Raw genomic sequence first — 15495 nt, 5'->3', positions numbered from 1 at the left:
GTTACAGTATCATAATTTCACAGCTCTAAAAATTCCCTCTTCTTTGGTGTTCACCTCCCCTCTGCATCCCCCTGGCCTGTAACTCCTGGCAATACTGATGTTTTCACCGTCTCCATAGTTTTTCCTTTTCCAGAATGTCGTATAGTTGGGATCACACAGTATGGAGCCTTTTCAGCTAGGCTTCTGGTACTTAGTAATATGCATTTAAGGTTCTTCCGTGTCTTTTCATTGTCTGGATGTAACAGTTTATCCATTCACCTACTGAAGGACGTCTTCACCCACATTTGGTGTTTCAAAGTCTTGGCAATTATGAATAAGGCTGCTATAAATGTCTGTGCAGGTTTTTGCATGGATATAGGTTTCAGCTCATTTGGATAAATACCAAGGAGCACAATTGCTGAATCGTATGGTAAGAGCATGATTAGTTTTGTAAGAAACTGCCAAATTGATTTCCAAAATGTTTATACTATTTGCATTCCCATCAGCAGTCAGTGAAAGTTCCTGTTGCTCCGGAGTCTCACCCACATTTGGTGTTGTCAGTATTTTGCATTTTGGCTAGTCTAATAGGTATGTCATGTCCTGGTATCTTGTTTTAATTTGCATTCCCCTGATGACGTGATGTATTATTTTATATGCTTATTGGTCATTTGTATATCTTATTTGGTAAGATTTCTGTTCAGGTCTTTGGCCCCTTTTAAAAAAAAAATCAGGCTGTTTGTTCTCATATCACTGAGTTTTAAGTTCTTTGTGTGTTTTAGAAAATAGTCCTTTTTCAGATAAGCCTTTTGTAAGTATTTTCTCCCAGACTATGGCTTATCTACTCATTCTCTTGAGAATTTATTTTGAATAATAAATAGTGCTTGGATGAGATACATGTATGAAAAACCCTTACTCATTTTGCATGCTTATAAAGGTGACCCTAATAGATTTGGCTTAAAAAAAAAGTTGAAGTAATTAAACACATTTAGTAATTATTCCTCAAGGTCTGACAAAGTATTGTGAGCAAGCCTGTAAAGATCACCTAAGGAGCTGTGTTGTGGTAGTCACAAATACATTTCTGTACATTCTTAGAGATAAGCACTGTCCCAGTGTTGTGTAAATGAGTACTTGGAGTTCAAACTTCTAGGCTGCATTTCATGTGGGATCAGAAAGTACTATTTCTCCAACCTCAACAGTGGGAGTAAAGCTGACATACTCAGAGTACCATGTGGCATGACCGAGAAGGTAAGGTGGCTGTAGTGACACTAGGAGTAAAGATGTGAAAGAATAAAATGGCTTTGTGACCTGTTAAAGATGATAGAGATTATATTTAGAGTGATTTTGTTTCCAAATTCTTTTTATTGTTACCTTTTACTTGAGGTCATCTGTTGTTTGCAATTGCCTGATTTTGACATATGTGGCACATTCTCAGAAGTATTGTTTTTCACTAGGTAATGGGACTTGATACTTAAGGACTTCTTGTATGTGGGATATGTGTATGTGCTGAGAGTGGATCCCTGACATTATGAAAGTTGACTGGGGAGACACAATACATTCAGAGCCCTCTTTTATACTTCATTTTTAAAGTCTCATTTTGAAATGCTATTGTTCATTAAGACACCCTTTGGAGAACTTAATTTTTTTTTTCCTTTAGAGAACTTTAAGTTGTTGAATCAAACATTTAATTCTACTTTTTTTGTTATATAGGATATTGTACCTGTGGATGCTTCTTACGAAGTAAAAGAATTGTATGTGCCTGAAAATAAACTCCATCTGGCAAAAACAGATGCAGAAACATTACCAGCCTTGAAAATTAATAAAGTAAGTGCTTTTTTGCTTTTCATACCAAGTGATTTAAACTTATATATAGTTTTTATCTGTAAAATTTGTTTTATAGCTATGTTTGAGGGCATGGGTGATGGTGGTAGGGGGCATAGTTGTGGCTTATGTCACAATTTCCTGGCATGGGAAATGTATTTAATTTGTGAAACCATATTCCCCAAATATCATGGCTTTGATTTGGTTTTAGTCATAATATTGACCTTTTTTTTAAGTGCAGGGAAGAGGGAGAGAAAAATCTTAAGCAGGCTCCATACCCATCATGTAGCCCGAAGTGGGACTTAATCTCATGACCCTGAGATCATGACCTAAGCTGAAATCGAGTCAGAAGGTTATCTGAGCCACCCCCAGTATTTACCTATTTTGAAATAGCAAAGGCTAAAGATTGTGTAAAAGTTTAGGGCTTATCAGAAAGAATGGTTTCTTAAAGCTTCAAAATATTATAAATATAATTAAAATGAACATTTTTCCTTCCAAACATGTTTTATAATCCTGTCAAAACCCTGAATTTCTTTTTTAAGAGTAATTCTGTATATATTTTAGTTCCAATGTCATTGATTGTCCCCCCCCCCCCCCGCCCAGCTTCCCCACCCAAAAAGAACTATTGAGTTAAACTAGATATGAAGACAAGGGAAACTATAATTTACCATTTTCAAATATTAGAGAATTTTAAGCTTTATCATTTAGAAGTACTTTAAAAAGGGGGAAATTAAGGACTAAGATTCTGGATCAGAAGTTGAATTTTCCAGCCTTTCTTTTAGTTAGTAAAAATCCACCAAATCTTAAAGGGAGGAGGAAAAGAAAAAAATGCCCACCAACAAACTTCTAGGCTTAGAGAAAGCCACTGTTAAGTGGCTTTTTAAGTGGCTTTTCAAATCCCTGATTAGAAGTAGATTACTTGATGTACTTTCTGTCATTGGGTCTCTGACCAGAAGCTAAGACATGCTGGGGGAGCAGAGAGGGAGAGTTGGATAGCAGAGCCATTCAGGAACATGATTGTTGCAAAGGAACAGATGTTGTCACTGACATACTTTGCATGGAATGAACACACATACATGGTCAGAGAGAGAGAGAAAGAATATGAGAATGAATGAATATGAATCCGGATCAAACTCTGCAACCCAGAAACGTAGTAGTGCAACCCAGAAATGTAGTAGCTCTGGTATAATATAGTGGTTTGTTTTTTTGCATGGCAGTATGAGAAGTAATTAATGAAGAAAATCATCTTAAAGTCAAATAGTGTATTAGTGTGGGATGCCATAACAAATACTATACACTAGGTGGCTTAAACAACAAAAATTATTCTTCTCACAGTTATGGAGGTTGAAAGTCTAAGATCAAGGTGCTGGCTGATGCAGTTCCTGGTGAGACTGTCTTCCTGGCTTGCTGACAACTGCTTTACTCTCTGTGTTCTCACAGAGTGGAGAGAGCCAGATCTGGTGTCTCTTCCTCTTCCTATGACGGCACTAGACCTGTTGGATTAGAGCCCCACCCTTATGACTTCATTTAACCTTGTTGCATCCTTATAGGCCACATCTTCAAATATAGTCACATTGGGGATTAGGTTTTCAACATATGAATTTGAGGGGGACACACACATTTAATTCATAACATATACCGTCTAAAATTGGATTCCAGTGGAGACAAATAATGGCCATTGTCCAAGGCTTAGGAATAATTGACAAGAGGAAAGCTTGAAAGTAAGTGAAACAGTTTGGTCTTGGTATACGATTTTTCCTGTGACTTGAAGGAGGGGAATACCTGTTATTTGAATGTGAAGTGGAATACCCTGGCCAATATACTTTGGGAATACAGAGTAAGCTACATTTTACTGCACGCTACTTGGCCAGCTGCTTCCTCTTTTCTCATTTGAGAGCCACTGATGCATGCTTGTGTGCATGTGTGCACACACACAATATATGCACACACGTATTCAGTTAAAAAAATGAGCATATCCAGCTTATGTTACATAGTCCATCAATTCCTTAATGTTCTGGTAGGAGATGCTAGATATCTTAAAGATAAGAAATGATAGAATTTTTGTGAGATGAGGGGTACTCTTGCCATTGGTGAGGCACTTGTTTCGGTAAATATTTTTATGTAAAGTTTGTTTTAAGGCAGTAGTTATCAAAGTCTAATTTCCAGACCATCTTTGTTAGCATTTTCTGGGGACCTATTAAGAATACAAAATCTTGGGCCCAGAGCAAAGTGATTGAAATAGAATCTGTGAAGATGGAACAATCTTTATATTAATAAAGGCCTTCTCAGGGTTTCTTATAACATATTAAAGCTTGAGAACCACTAGTGTAAGAGATGCTATTCTTATTAGAAATGCTTTGAAGCCTAATGTTATTTAATGCACATTTTCCTAGTGCCCTTAATCTTTATTAGGTTTTGATAATCTGTAATCATTCTTGTGGTATTTGTTTCTATTGCTTTAAAAATTAAACTCCTAGAGGTTATTACTGCTTTTGTTCGTAAGTATATGAAGTAGAAAACTTTACGGTCTCGTTTACTAGGTGGATATGCAGTGGGTGCAGGTTTTGGCAGAAGGTTGGGCAACCCCACTGAATGGCTTTATGAGAGAGAGAGAATACTTGCAGTGCCTTCACTTTGATTGTCTTCTGGATGGTAAGACTATTTACATTATATAGTACATCGAGCACAGAAGAGAAATTACACAGATAAATCACTTTATAAAAAGTAGTGGTGATGTCTTTAATGGAAGTAGCATTTTAAGACTAAGTTATAGTAGTACTGAATACTTTAAGTGAACTGTGAGATCTTTTTTTTCCCCGTTTCTTTTCCTGATTGTGATTTATTGTAGAGAGAAAAGGAAAACCTGGGGATAAGGGTGAAAATGGGTTTAAAAAGCAAATATAGTTTCCTTATGATGTATCCACCAATCACTGTGAGAAGCCTGTCTTGAAAAGTGCACATCTATTCTGAATTTTGCTCTACTGAGAGATCCATGCTTGAGTGTTCTAATAAGGAATCAGGGAATCCCAGTTCCCTCTGTACATTAGGTACTAAGGAGTCCTGAAATAGATGGTTAAAGGGATGGTTCTTTCTCCTCTTAAAAACACACACAAAAAAAAAACTTGCCAAAGAAATTGATGTTTTGTATATTGTAATGATAGTTCAGTTACCTGAAACTTTTGTATACTGTTGGTAAGATTAGTTTATTACATTAAAGAAAATGTTTTTACATGTCACAGAGCCCTACTAAATTGCTACCATGTTCTTCTGTTATGACTTCTGATATTCTGAAATCAATTTTAGAAATTATAATTCCTAATCATTCTTCTCAAGAAACTTTATCACAAGAACATTAGTGTTAAATATTGCTTTTTAATTTTTCTTCCTTGGAACCGGTGGTTAAGTTTTTGTAGACTGCCTCCTTAGTCATGATTTAGTCTGGGTTTGATGCAAATCTCCCTATTAATTTTCCCTTTTCAACACTACCTTGTGGTGGTAACTTTAAAGCAGCCACGCAGTTATCATGGGTTTTGTTGACATCTTCAGTCCAAAGAAGGCATGCCATGACTTCCAAAAAAGTGTGCTTTTATTCAGTACATAAATAAGATCCACATATGAATTTGAGAGTGTATTTTATTTTTCTAAGCTGGGCAGAACAAGTAGAAAAAAAAACAACTTTCAGAGCTTGAAAGGTTGGAAACTGAGAATGTGCTTTTTGTCTCACTGACCATACATTTTGGTTCAAATAGAGGCACTGATTACTTCCTTTGTTTCTTGGCCAGTAATTGCCAACATTCATTCAATTCTGATTAAAAAACAAGGAAATAAAAAAGACTTGAGTGTTTTTGTCCTCCTATCACAAGGAAACCCAAGTATCCCAGGTATGCTCAAGTATACTTACCTTGCCACTCAAAATATCAGAAAGGATTTAGATTTTCCTGGAAAGTCTCTTAGACATAGTTCTTTGTCTTACTCATATATTGGAGGTGCTCAGCATATTTTTGGTGACATTAGGCTTAACCAGTTGAGTTTTCCTTGTTAAGCCATTTCTTTTACTGCTGTGATTTTATACCAATTTTTTCTTTCTGAAGACTGTTTTCATGAAATGTTGTGAAAAGTACATTGCTACACAGTGTTGATGCTCTTAATTTTCACTGTTTTTTTTTTTTTTTAACCTATGGAGTTGTTTGTTCTCTTTCCTGATTTTCTGTGCCAGGTGCTGTCACCGGACCCATAAATCTTTCATTATTTGAAGAGTGTCCACTGAAGTGAAGGGTGGACATAAGTAAGGCCTGTTGAGTAATCCAGGCTGTGTGCTTTATATTCTTTTGTGCCCTGCAGGGGGTGTCATTAACTTGTCAGTGCCTATAGTTCTGCCGGCTACTCATGAAGATAAAGAGAGGCTGGACGGCTGTACAGCATTTGCTCTGATGTATGAGGGCCGCCGTGTGGCTATTCTTCGCAACCCAGAGTTTTTTGAGCACAGGAAGGAGGAACGCTGTGCCAGACAGTGGGGAACAACATGCAAGAACCACCCTTACATCAAGGTCCTGAGCAAACTTTACCACATTTTAAGCTCAATTTGCCAGTAATGTTTGTGTTGAAGTGTGGACATTACCTGTATGTTGAGTATCCTGTTGGAATTGTTAGTATTTTGCAGAATGAATATTGGATCTTTGATTAGTGTGTTGAACACATGATCTTGTCATTTTGGCTCAGATAAATATTTGTTCAGTAAATCTTTTTTGTTTGTTTTAAGAGGGAAAAAAGGGGATGGCTGAGGGAGAGGGAAAGAAAATCCTAAGCTGGCTCCATGCCCATTGCAGAGGCTGATGTGGGACTTGATCTGATTCATGATCTGAGCTGATATCAAGAGTCAGATGCTTAACCAACTGAGCCACTCACGCACCTCTAGTAAATCTTTTTTAAACATCCTCTGTACATTAGGTACTGAGTTAGGTGCTACTTCTGGGAATACAGGGCTGATGTACACAGTGGGCACAGTCTTTACATGTTTGGAGCTTACTGTTTGGTGGGGAGCAGACATCATGTACTGTAGGCTTTGAGGGCAGGGTGCTTTGGGAGCCAGTGGCAGGGTGATTTTATCTAGTCTGGGCTTCTAATTGAATGTTGTGTGTCTGGTATGAAAGCATTGAAATCCAAATAATCTTTTCAAAGGGCCTCATATTTTATGTGTTGTATTTGAAATGCCATCACTGAAGTAAAATTTTTGTTGTTTTAAAGTACACTCTGACCTTTGAAAGAAATTAAGTGAAATTTTAGTAGCTTTATCTAGAAAATTTTTATGACATCTGTTTAGATGTGAGTGTGCTAAATCTCGTGAAGGATAAAAAATGATAAACTTTTTAAAATAGGGAGATATACTGCTTTAGACAATAGGAGTTTGAATTAGTCATGGTGTCAGTCCTTCAATGTTAAAATTCTATTATTAAATAACAAATAGCATATAGTTTACAAAACATGATTAGTTATGTAAATTTTTTGAACCACATAGCAAGCCTATATAGTGGGTGTCATTTTCATTCTATGCATAGAGACATTGAGACTTAACTCGTGATCAATGTCTTGACTGAAATTATGCAGCTAATAGATGGGATGAGGGTCTGATTTGAATTTAGAACTTTGGCCTTCAAAGCCATCTCCCATAATCTGTAATAGAGAGCAATTATTGGTGTATGTGCCACTTTTATTTAGAGTAATCTGCGAGGCTTCTTAAGATAGTCCCTGGTGTACAACTTTGAGGAGCCAGCAGAATTTTGATAGGAGGAAACTGTCCAGTTGGAGGGAGTTGGAGGAACAAAGACTCCATGCATTTGAGAGATGGCTGGTTGTTGAGTGGGAGAGAGGACTTTGGGAAGACAGAGGGCTTAGCATTCTACCCCTAGATGTTAAAATTTTGTTCAGTTACAATAATGTTTTACATGTATTTATGCTTCATGTGTTTCAAACCACATTTCTAGTGTTTGGTCCTTCCAATGATCCTTGGAGGTAGAATCCTGAGGAGTCTTTAGGCTGGGTTCAATTTGCCCAGAACTGTAGAGGTGCCAGTTAGGAATCAGGATTAGAGTCTGTCCTAGATCTTTTGTGCTGCTCTGCCTTGCTAGGAGTGGAGAGGTCACAGGCAGCCTTGGTGAGTATGAGTGAGTCACAAACAACGTGTGGTGCTTTAGGAAGCTTGGCCTGGGGTTCTTGTGCAGGGTGTCCCCAGCTCACTCCGCTTGCACCAATACTGTCTAAGCTCTCGAGGTCTTCAGCCTAGATGGATACAGTCATGTCCCAGCTGTGATCCTACTTCCTCATGCCCACTGTAGTCTGTTTTCCTTGGAGCAACCAGAGTGAGCCTTTAAAAAAATATATATATATCTGAGCATATCACTCCACCTTTTCAAACTCTCCAGTGGTTGCTCATTGTAATTAGAATAAAATCCAAGTGCCTTACTATGGCCTGCAAGGCCCAGTAGGGCCAGCCCTGGCCTGCTTATTCATGGTCTCTCTCACTCTATCTCTGCTCCTCTTTCCACTCAAGGACAAAAGCTCCAGGACTTTGTTTCTGCTTCAGGACTTTTTACTTGCTGCCCCTCTGCCTGAAATATTTTATCTCCGTTGCTGGATCTTTTTAGTCATTTCAGGTTCAAAGCCACCCTCCTCAGAGAGATCTTTGTTGACTCCTTTTTCCTAAATGGCATTCAGGCTGCTCCCTGGGTGTTGTGCTCCACTGCCCTGGTTGTTTCCTCTGTAACACTCATAACTAGCTGACACTTGTCTGATTTCTACTCGGTCTGTCCTACTAGAATGCAAGCTCTGTTAGGGAAGATCTTTCTCCTATTTGCTGCTGCATTCCCCAGTGCCTAGCGCAGACCCTGGCATGTACCAGTTACTTGATACTTACTGAATGAATGGTTTGATGGACAGGGAAGGACTTTCTAGCAAGCAAGACCAGATAGGGAGGGACTACAGCAATCTAGGTATGTTATTAGCATATAAACTGAAGCAGGGGAGTAGGGGGCAGGGCAAGGGTGAGCTTGAGCTGGTTGAGCTTGAGATGGTTGCTACATAGAAATGAACAGGTCCCAGAGGTAACATCCATCCTCTCAAATGCAGGGAAAGAACATTAGTGAAGCTGTGGGAAATTTGAGGTGGTGTGAGATCAGAAGATATGAACTTGTGTCCATTAGCATACAACAACAATGAAGAGAATGTGTTTGTTACTTAACGATCATGATTATTCATGTTGGTTTTGTTTGCCTTTCATATATAAATATCATAGTTGAATCACAAAGCCCTCTGAGATGTTATAAAATACATTCTAATTTTAAAGCATCTCTAATCCCAATTCAGTTGATAAACCAAACTGAGTTGATAAACCAAGTTGATAAACTAAGATTTACCATTGGTCTTAAGATAGTAGTAATTTACAACTAACTATAAATAGCTTGTATGAGAGATGTTCTTACTTATTTTGATCTTGGTTTCTGTTTAAAAATTTCTTTCTTATTCCTCCATTAGATGGTTATGGAACAAGGAGATTGGCTGATTGGAGGAGATCTTCAGGTCTTGGACAGAATTTACTGGAATGATGGTCTTGATCAATATCGTTTCACTCCTACTGAGCTAAAGCAAAAGTTTAAAGATATGAATGCTGGTAAGACATGGATCTAATTATCTAACATGGGACTACTTGGAATCTTTTCTTGATGGGGATGTTCTAGAAGAATTTTTCTATTTGCTTAAAAGAGAATATTGAATAAAGATAAATGTAGCTGTGGAATATGTTGGAGAAGTAATTGATCTAGACCTGCCTGGCCAGTTTTATTATATTGGTGTAATTTGATCTAATGTGATTTTGTATACTGTGTGGGAGATGGTTGCCAATAACAAACTGACGTTTTATTTGTGTATTAACTCATATGCTAAAGCTGAATAGAACTATTGAAGAGAAATCATTGGAGTAATTCACTGGTGTGCTGTATATTTCAGAACATCTTATGAGTTTAATGTATCACTGCAGAAAATAATAGAATAATAATATCATGTTTGCTATTCATTCAACAAATGTTTGGTGTGCATCTTTATGCCAGGATGCCGAGTCCTGGGGATCCATAAATAAATAAGACAGGAGGTTATGGTGTAGAAGAGAAAGACATTAAACAGATAACAGGAAAAATTGTTGAAGAGTAGGTTAATAATGTTTTCAGATTTCTGGATTAGGATAAAATGGAGTTGTACAAGTAGAGTCTATATAGATGCTGTTCTTAATATTGTTTAATAAAATACTCCAGGATGGGATTTTTATTAATCCGACAGTTTGCGATTACCAGATCTTTCACTCAGAGGTAGGTAAATGATGTATTTACACTGGTGCACCCACACTAAGAAATCCAAGTTTCTGTGTCAGGGACTAGCATTTACTATAGAGTTTGGGAGGCTTTTTTAAGGTGGGAAGAATTTGAAAGATCCTGCAATCATGCAACCAATTAATTCTCACCTACTACAGAAATGGTTAAGCCCTGAGCATTGGTGCTGCTTTTAAAAAATATTTTCTGTGTAGAAATAAATGGAGTGGGCATGGCCAAGAAAAGTCTGTTAATGTGGTTGCTTTTTAAGGAACTAGCTGGCTACCCAGCCATATTTGTTAACCAGAAACCCCCTTCCCAGGTGACTACAGAACCTGGTCAAGAACACTCGTTTCATGAGTTGTGTCTAGCTTCTGTGAACTCCAGATCCTGATAGTCATTTAGTGTGCACACTGTCCCCTGCTTCACGACCTAGAAATCATGTGGTTGTGGAGAAATTACTTCCTTTGTAAGGCTCATTTATTCCAGTTGTAAAAATGAAGACAGTAGTAGTACTTAAAGAATAATATTTTATTTTAAAAAGCGAAGTGAAGGGGGTGCCTGGGTGGCTCAGTTGGTTAAATATCTGACTCTTAATTTTGGCTCCTGTCATGATCTCCAGGTTGTGGGATTGAGCCCCACATCTGGCTCTGCACTAAGTGTGGAGCCTGCTTAGGATTCTTTCTCTCCCTCTCTCTACACCCGCCCCCCCCCCCGACCCCTGCCACATGCTTACTTGCGTGCATGCTCTCTTCTCTCTCAGAAAAACAAACAAACAAAAAAATGAAATGAAGTAAGTTGTGTAAGGTGCTGTAAATGGCACCTGGTCCATAGTAAGAGGTTAACATGTCATAATTTCTGAGTCTGAAGCTAGTCTCACCTGTATTTGTGTAGAGGTTAGAGTACTTTGCTTATATTTGAAATAAGAGCTTAAAATAGGTCAGGAACTAGCAGCCACACACTGTTCAGAGCTGTGCAGTTCCCACCCAGCTTGCCTCATTTATTCAGTTTCTGCTTCGCCCGTGAACAGTATCTGAATGTAGGACTCCTGTCCCTCCGTCCCTCCTTAATGTCGCTCATCTCTGTATCTAAAGCATAGCTTAAACTATTTGTGCAGGAGTTTCTCTGAATGCTACATGTGGTGCCTGCCTATTTATACTACAGTGTGTTTTCTTTTTTGCTAAGATGTTTTGGACCCAGTCAGAGGGGAGTAGATCATGATTGCTGTAAGTTAGTGAGAACACCTCATTCTCTTTTGCCAGCAGTTTATGGGTCCTAGTGTAAGTTTTGCCCATTGAATTGTAAGAGAGAGGGGCTTCTAGAAGAGGGTCTTCTTCTTGAGAAGAAACTGGCTTAGGACAAAAAGTTGTCTTTTCTTATCATTTTTCTTCCTGCTTTGGATGCTATCATGGAAGGCTACAGTGCTTGGAGCTCTGGTAACTATCTATGAGAATCCATGAGAATCTTACCCTGTCTGAATTTCTGATCCAGTTCTAGAATTCCCTATATCCAGATTTCTTATTCAACGACTTAATGTATGTTTGAATTGTTTAAGACACTTCTAGTTGTATCTTATTTCATTTGCAACCAGAGTAATCTGATGGTTTAATACATAGAGGCTTTTGCCTTTTTTTTTTTTTTTTTTTTTTCTGGTGAACAAGAACATGTTTGATGGAAGATGTGCTGAGACCACCTCATTTACTTTAATTTTTTGCCAAAATTTAAATTCATAACTGTAATTCATGTTAGTAAATTAATTGTTGGCACTGGTGAGGAGTCTTATCAAGGAATTATGCATAATTGGAATCTTTAATATTACATCTGTTTTTGACTCTTCTTTGGGAGCCAAACATTTTAAATCATTTAGAGAATTTGTTGCATAATGAGTGATTGCAACTTTGTTTAAAGTAGCTGAGAGCCAGTTATCCTTACATCAGACAACAAAGATTGTGGAATATTATTTTGTTTACTTTTCCATTTTAGACTAAGGCAAATAAGCAACAGACCCAGAAGTTTCCTTTGTAGTTCTTGTTCCCTTTTTTAGGAGGGCCATTAGTAAGTCCTCTGCTTGGAGTCTTCTGCTTTCTGGTACATAGTTCAAGGAGAGAAAACAGACTATTTTTTCTTTTACCTGGGGTTTCTTTTCCTACCTCTTCCTCTTTTTCCTCCCCTCCCCTTTTCTTTTTTTAAGATTTTACTTATTTTAGAGAGAGAGAGAGTGCGCGCGTGCATGGGTGCGCAAGCATAAGCAGCAGGAGGCAGGGACAGAGGGAGAAGCAGACTCCCCACCGAGTAGGGAGCCCAATGTTGGCCCATCCCAGGATGCTAGTAGGATCATGACCTGAGCTGAAAGGCAGATACTTAACTGATTGAGCCACCACCTTGTCATTGAACAAGAATTTTGATTACCTGATGTGAGCTATTGTCTTATGCTCATTAGTATGATCAGTTTTGCTATTCTGAGACTGTTCTGTAGCTGGAAGGATTCGGCAGTCTTTAATAGCCACCTCAGTGATTGCAAGGTGACACTGTTCCAGAGGGCAGGTTCTTTGAATCACTGATGGTTGGCTACTATCCTGGAGAAGGATAGGTTTCACTTAAGCCAAGTAAGAGCCAGTTAGTATTTATTACACACAGAATACTGCTATTTTGCTGGACTACCAAGGGGAAAGTTGACATAACTTCTTTCAGGCTAATACTAGTATCAGATTTGAAGAAATCTGAGAAAGCTTTGTAGAGTTAACTACAAACTACATTTTATTTTTTACTTTTTTTTTTTTTAAGATTTTATTTATTCATGAGAGACACAGAGAGAGAGAGGCAGAGACACAGGCAGAGGGAGAAGCAGGCTCCATGCAGGGAGCCTGATGTGGGACTCGATCCCGGGACTCCAGGATCACGCTCACGCCCTGGACCGAAGGCAGGCGCTAAACCTCTGAGCTACCCAGGGATCCCCCTATTTTTCTTTTAAAAAGATTTATTTATTTATTTTAGAGAGAAGGAGAGAAAGAGTATGTGGGGGTTGGGGGAAGGGAGAGAGAACCTTAAGCAGACTCCCTGCTGAGTGTGGAGCCCGACATGGAACTCGATTTCATGATCCTGAGATCATGTCTGAGCCGAAGTCAAGAGTCAGATGCTTAGCCAACTGAGCCACCCAGACACCTCTACCTACAAACTACATCTTAATGAATGGATGGAAACATTTGAATGATGTTTTAGGCAGAGTTGAGAATGATACATGAGAAGGCTGAAGCAGAAGCAGATAGTCTCTGTAGGCACTAAACTTTCTTGAGCACAAATAACAGAGAGCTGAAGATACTGTAATCTAAAGTGTGGGCAACTTCTGTCAGTCTGATCAAGGCTCTCAACAGAATTTAACAAAGCAAGTCTTTGAAGAAGGGTGGCAGGGTTAAGGGAACCTGAAAGGAATGTTGAGACCATGTTGTGTTACCACTCCTGAGGGCTCTGGAAGGAGAAAATATTTCTGAAGCTGGATCAGAGATGCTGGAGCTGTGAGGAGGGGCAGTGACTGGAAGCTGGCGGTAGGGGGATGGGAGTATGGCCAGAATCACAGTGCTAAAGAAGGATGATGCTACTGGGGCAAGAACTCCCCCCAACTTTCTCTATTCTTTGGTTGCCTGCTAATGTTTCCCACATGCTGGAGGCAGGAGCACAGCTCCTCTCCACTATCTCCCCCCAAACCCTGACACACACAGACACAAGACAGAATAGACAGGAGGGGGGATGCCTGGGTGGCTCAGCGGTTGATTGTTTGCCTTTGGCTCAGGGCCTGATGCCGGGGTCTGGGATCGAGTCCCACGCCGGGCTCCTTGCAGGAAGCCTGCTTGTCCCTTGCCCATGTATCTGCCTCTCTCTCTGTGTGTCTCATGAATAAATAAATAAAATCTTGAAAAATAAAAAAAAAAGGAATAGGAGGAGAATAGAGAACAAGCAGCAGAGCCCAGTTGACAAAAAGCTTCATATTCAGCATTATTTTTTTAACCACAATTTGAAAGCATTTCTAGGCTTAAGAATGGAAATCAAGGGATCCCTGGGTAGCGCAGCGGTTTAGCGCCTGCCTTTGGCCCAGGGTGCGATCCTGGAGACCCGGGATCGAATCCCACGTCGGGCTCCCGGTGCATGGAGCCTGCTTCTCCCTCTGCCTAAGTCTCTGCCTCTCTCTCTCTGTGTGACTATCATAAATAAATAAAAATTAAAAAAAATACTTTAAAAAAAAAAAGAATGGAAATCAATTTATTGCTCCCATACTTTGGGGTTGTAAGAGTACCAGTTTGTGAAAAATGCCAATTAATATGTTCATATTTACTCAAGTGACCTGTCTTATTAATTTCTTTTCCCCCCTCATAAGCAGCTTAAGTAAAAGAAAGACCAGTAATTTATGACCGTCCAGAGGAAGGAGAGGAAATCAAACTCTTTGTTACTTCCAGCTCTCTTTAAAAAAAAACAAAAAAAACTCCCACCAAAGACAAACATTAAACAAACCACCTTTCCTAATAGCTCTAGAACTGTTGTACTCTAGTACTCTTATTCAGCTACTATGTGGACTTAGAGAAGTTCAGAAATGCCAGGTACTAGAACTTTGGATTGGATAAAGTGGCAGATAATAAAGTTTGGGTGGGACTGGGAGACGAGACTTATTAATTACTACTGTACGTAGGACAGTTTTACAGAGAAGAAGTTGAAACGGGAGGGAACAGGGAAATGTAACTCTGATTTAGTGGTTGGAATGCATACCAGGGCTCTGACTGTGGGCAGCACAGCAAAGCATAGTTCTGAGAGATCTGGGGGAAGGGTGACTAAGAGTCAGGAGCACTTTCCTGCTCCTCACCTTATTGTTGATTGGAACAGCCCTCCCCTGAGAGCTGAAGTTGTCTATGGGCACTCGGCTGAGAAGTTGCAGAGCAGGGTCCGAGCCAGGTTCTTTGCGCCATGGCACAGCAATGTTTGCTGGCAGTGATGTGTGCAACCCACGTCCTGCATGAATCCAGGGAACTCAGTGCTCATCCTTTTCCCACCACTGGAAGAGCTAATGGTTGCCATTTCCTTCCCCTGTCACAAAATCAGCACATGCTCAGGAGAACTTTTCTCCTTTTCTTCTTCCTCTCCCATCTTCTGGAAGGAAAGATACTAGACCATACTTGTTTCCATAGTGTGTTGGCTGTTGGACTAGAGGGAAAGGAACAGAACCTGCATTATTGGGCTGTCTTTTTACTTAGACATGAAATATAGAAGGAGTAGGTTTTGGAGTTTAGACCTGCATTTGGCTTGAGTAATAGCGAAGGTGGAAGGATTGAGGGAATGAGGACAGTAATGAGTAATATAT

General features: G+C 39.3%; 1 protein-coding gene across 2 annotated transcripts in view; it reads left to right on the top strand.

Annotated features, from left to right (window-relative positions):
* The window catches only part of PAPSS1 (3'-phosphoadenosine 5'-phosphosulfate synthase 1), a 98673-nt gene that overhangs the window by 46462 nt on the left and 36716 nt on the right, over window positions 1–15495 (top strand). For both annotated transcript variants that reach the window (XM_072809918.1, XM_072809917.1), the window contains 4 exons: window positions 1687–1800; window positions 4338–4449; window positions 6139–6344; window positions 9325–9460. In XM_072809918.1, coding sequence (XP_072666019.1) covers window positions 1687–1800; window positions 4338–4449; window positions 6139–6344; window positions 9325–9460 — 568 coding nt within the window. The remainder of the gene's footprint in view (window positions 1–1686; window positions 1801–4337; window positions 4450–6138; window positions 6345–9324; window positions 9461–15495) is intronic.

This window comes from Canis lupus, chromosome 33 (genome assembly GCF_048164855.1).
Source record: "Canis lupus baileyi chromosome 33, mCanLup2.hap1, whole genome shotgun sequence".
NCBI lineage: Eukaryota > Metazoa > Chordata > Mammalia > Carnivora > Canidae > Canis > Canis lupus.
Note: the sequence above shows the minus strand (reverse complement) of the source record. Positions and strands in the feature narration are given on the sequence as shown.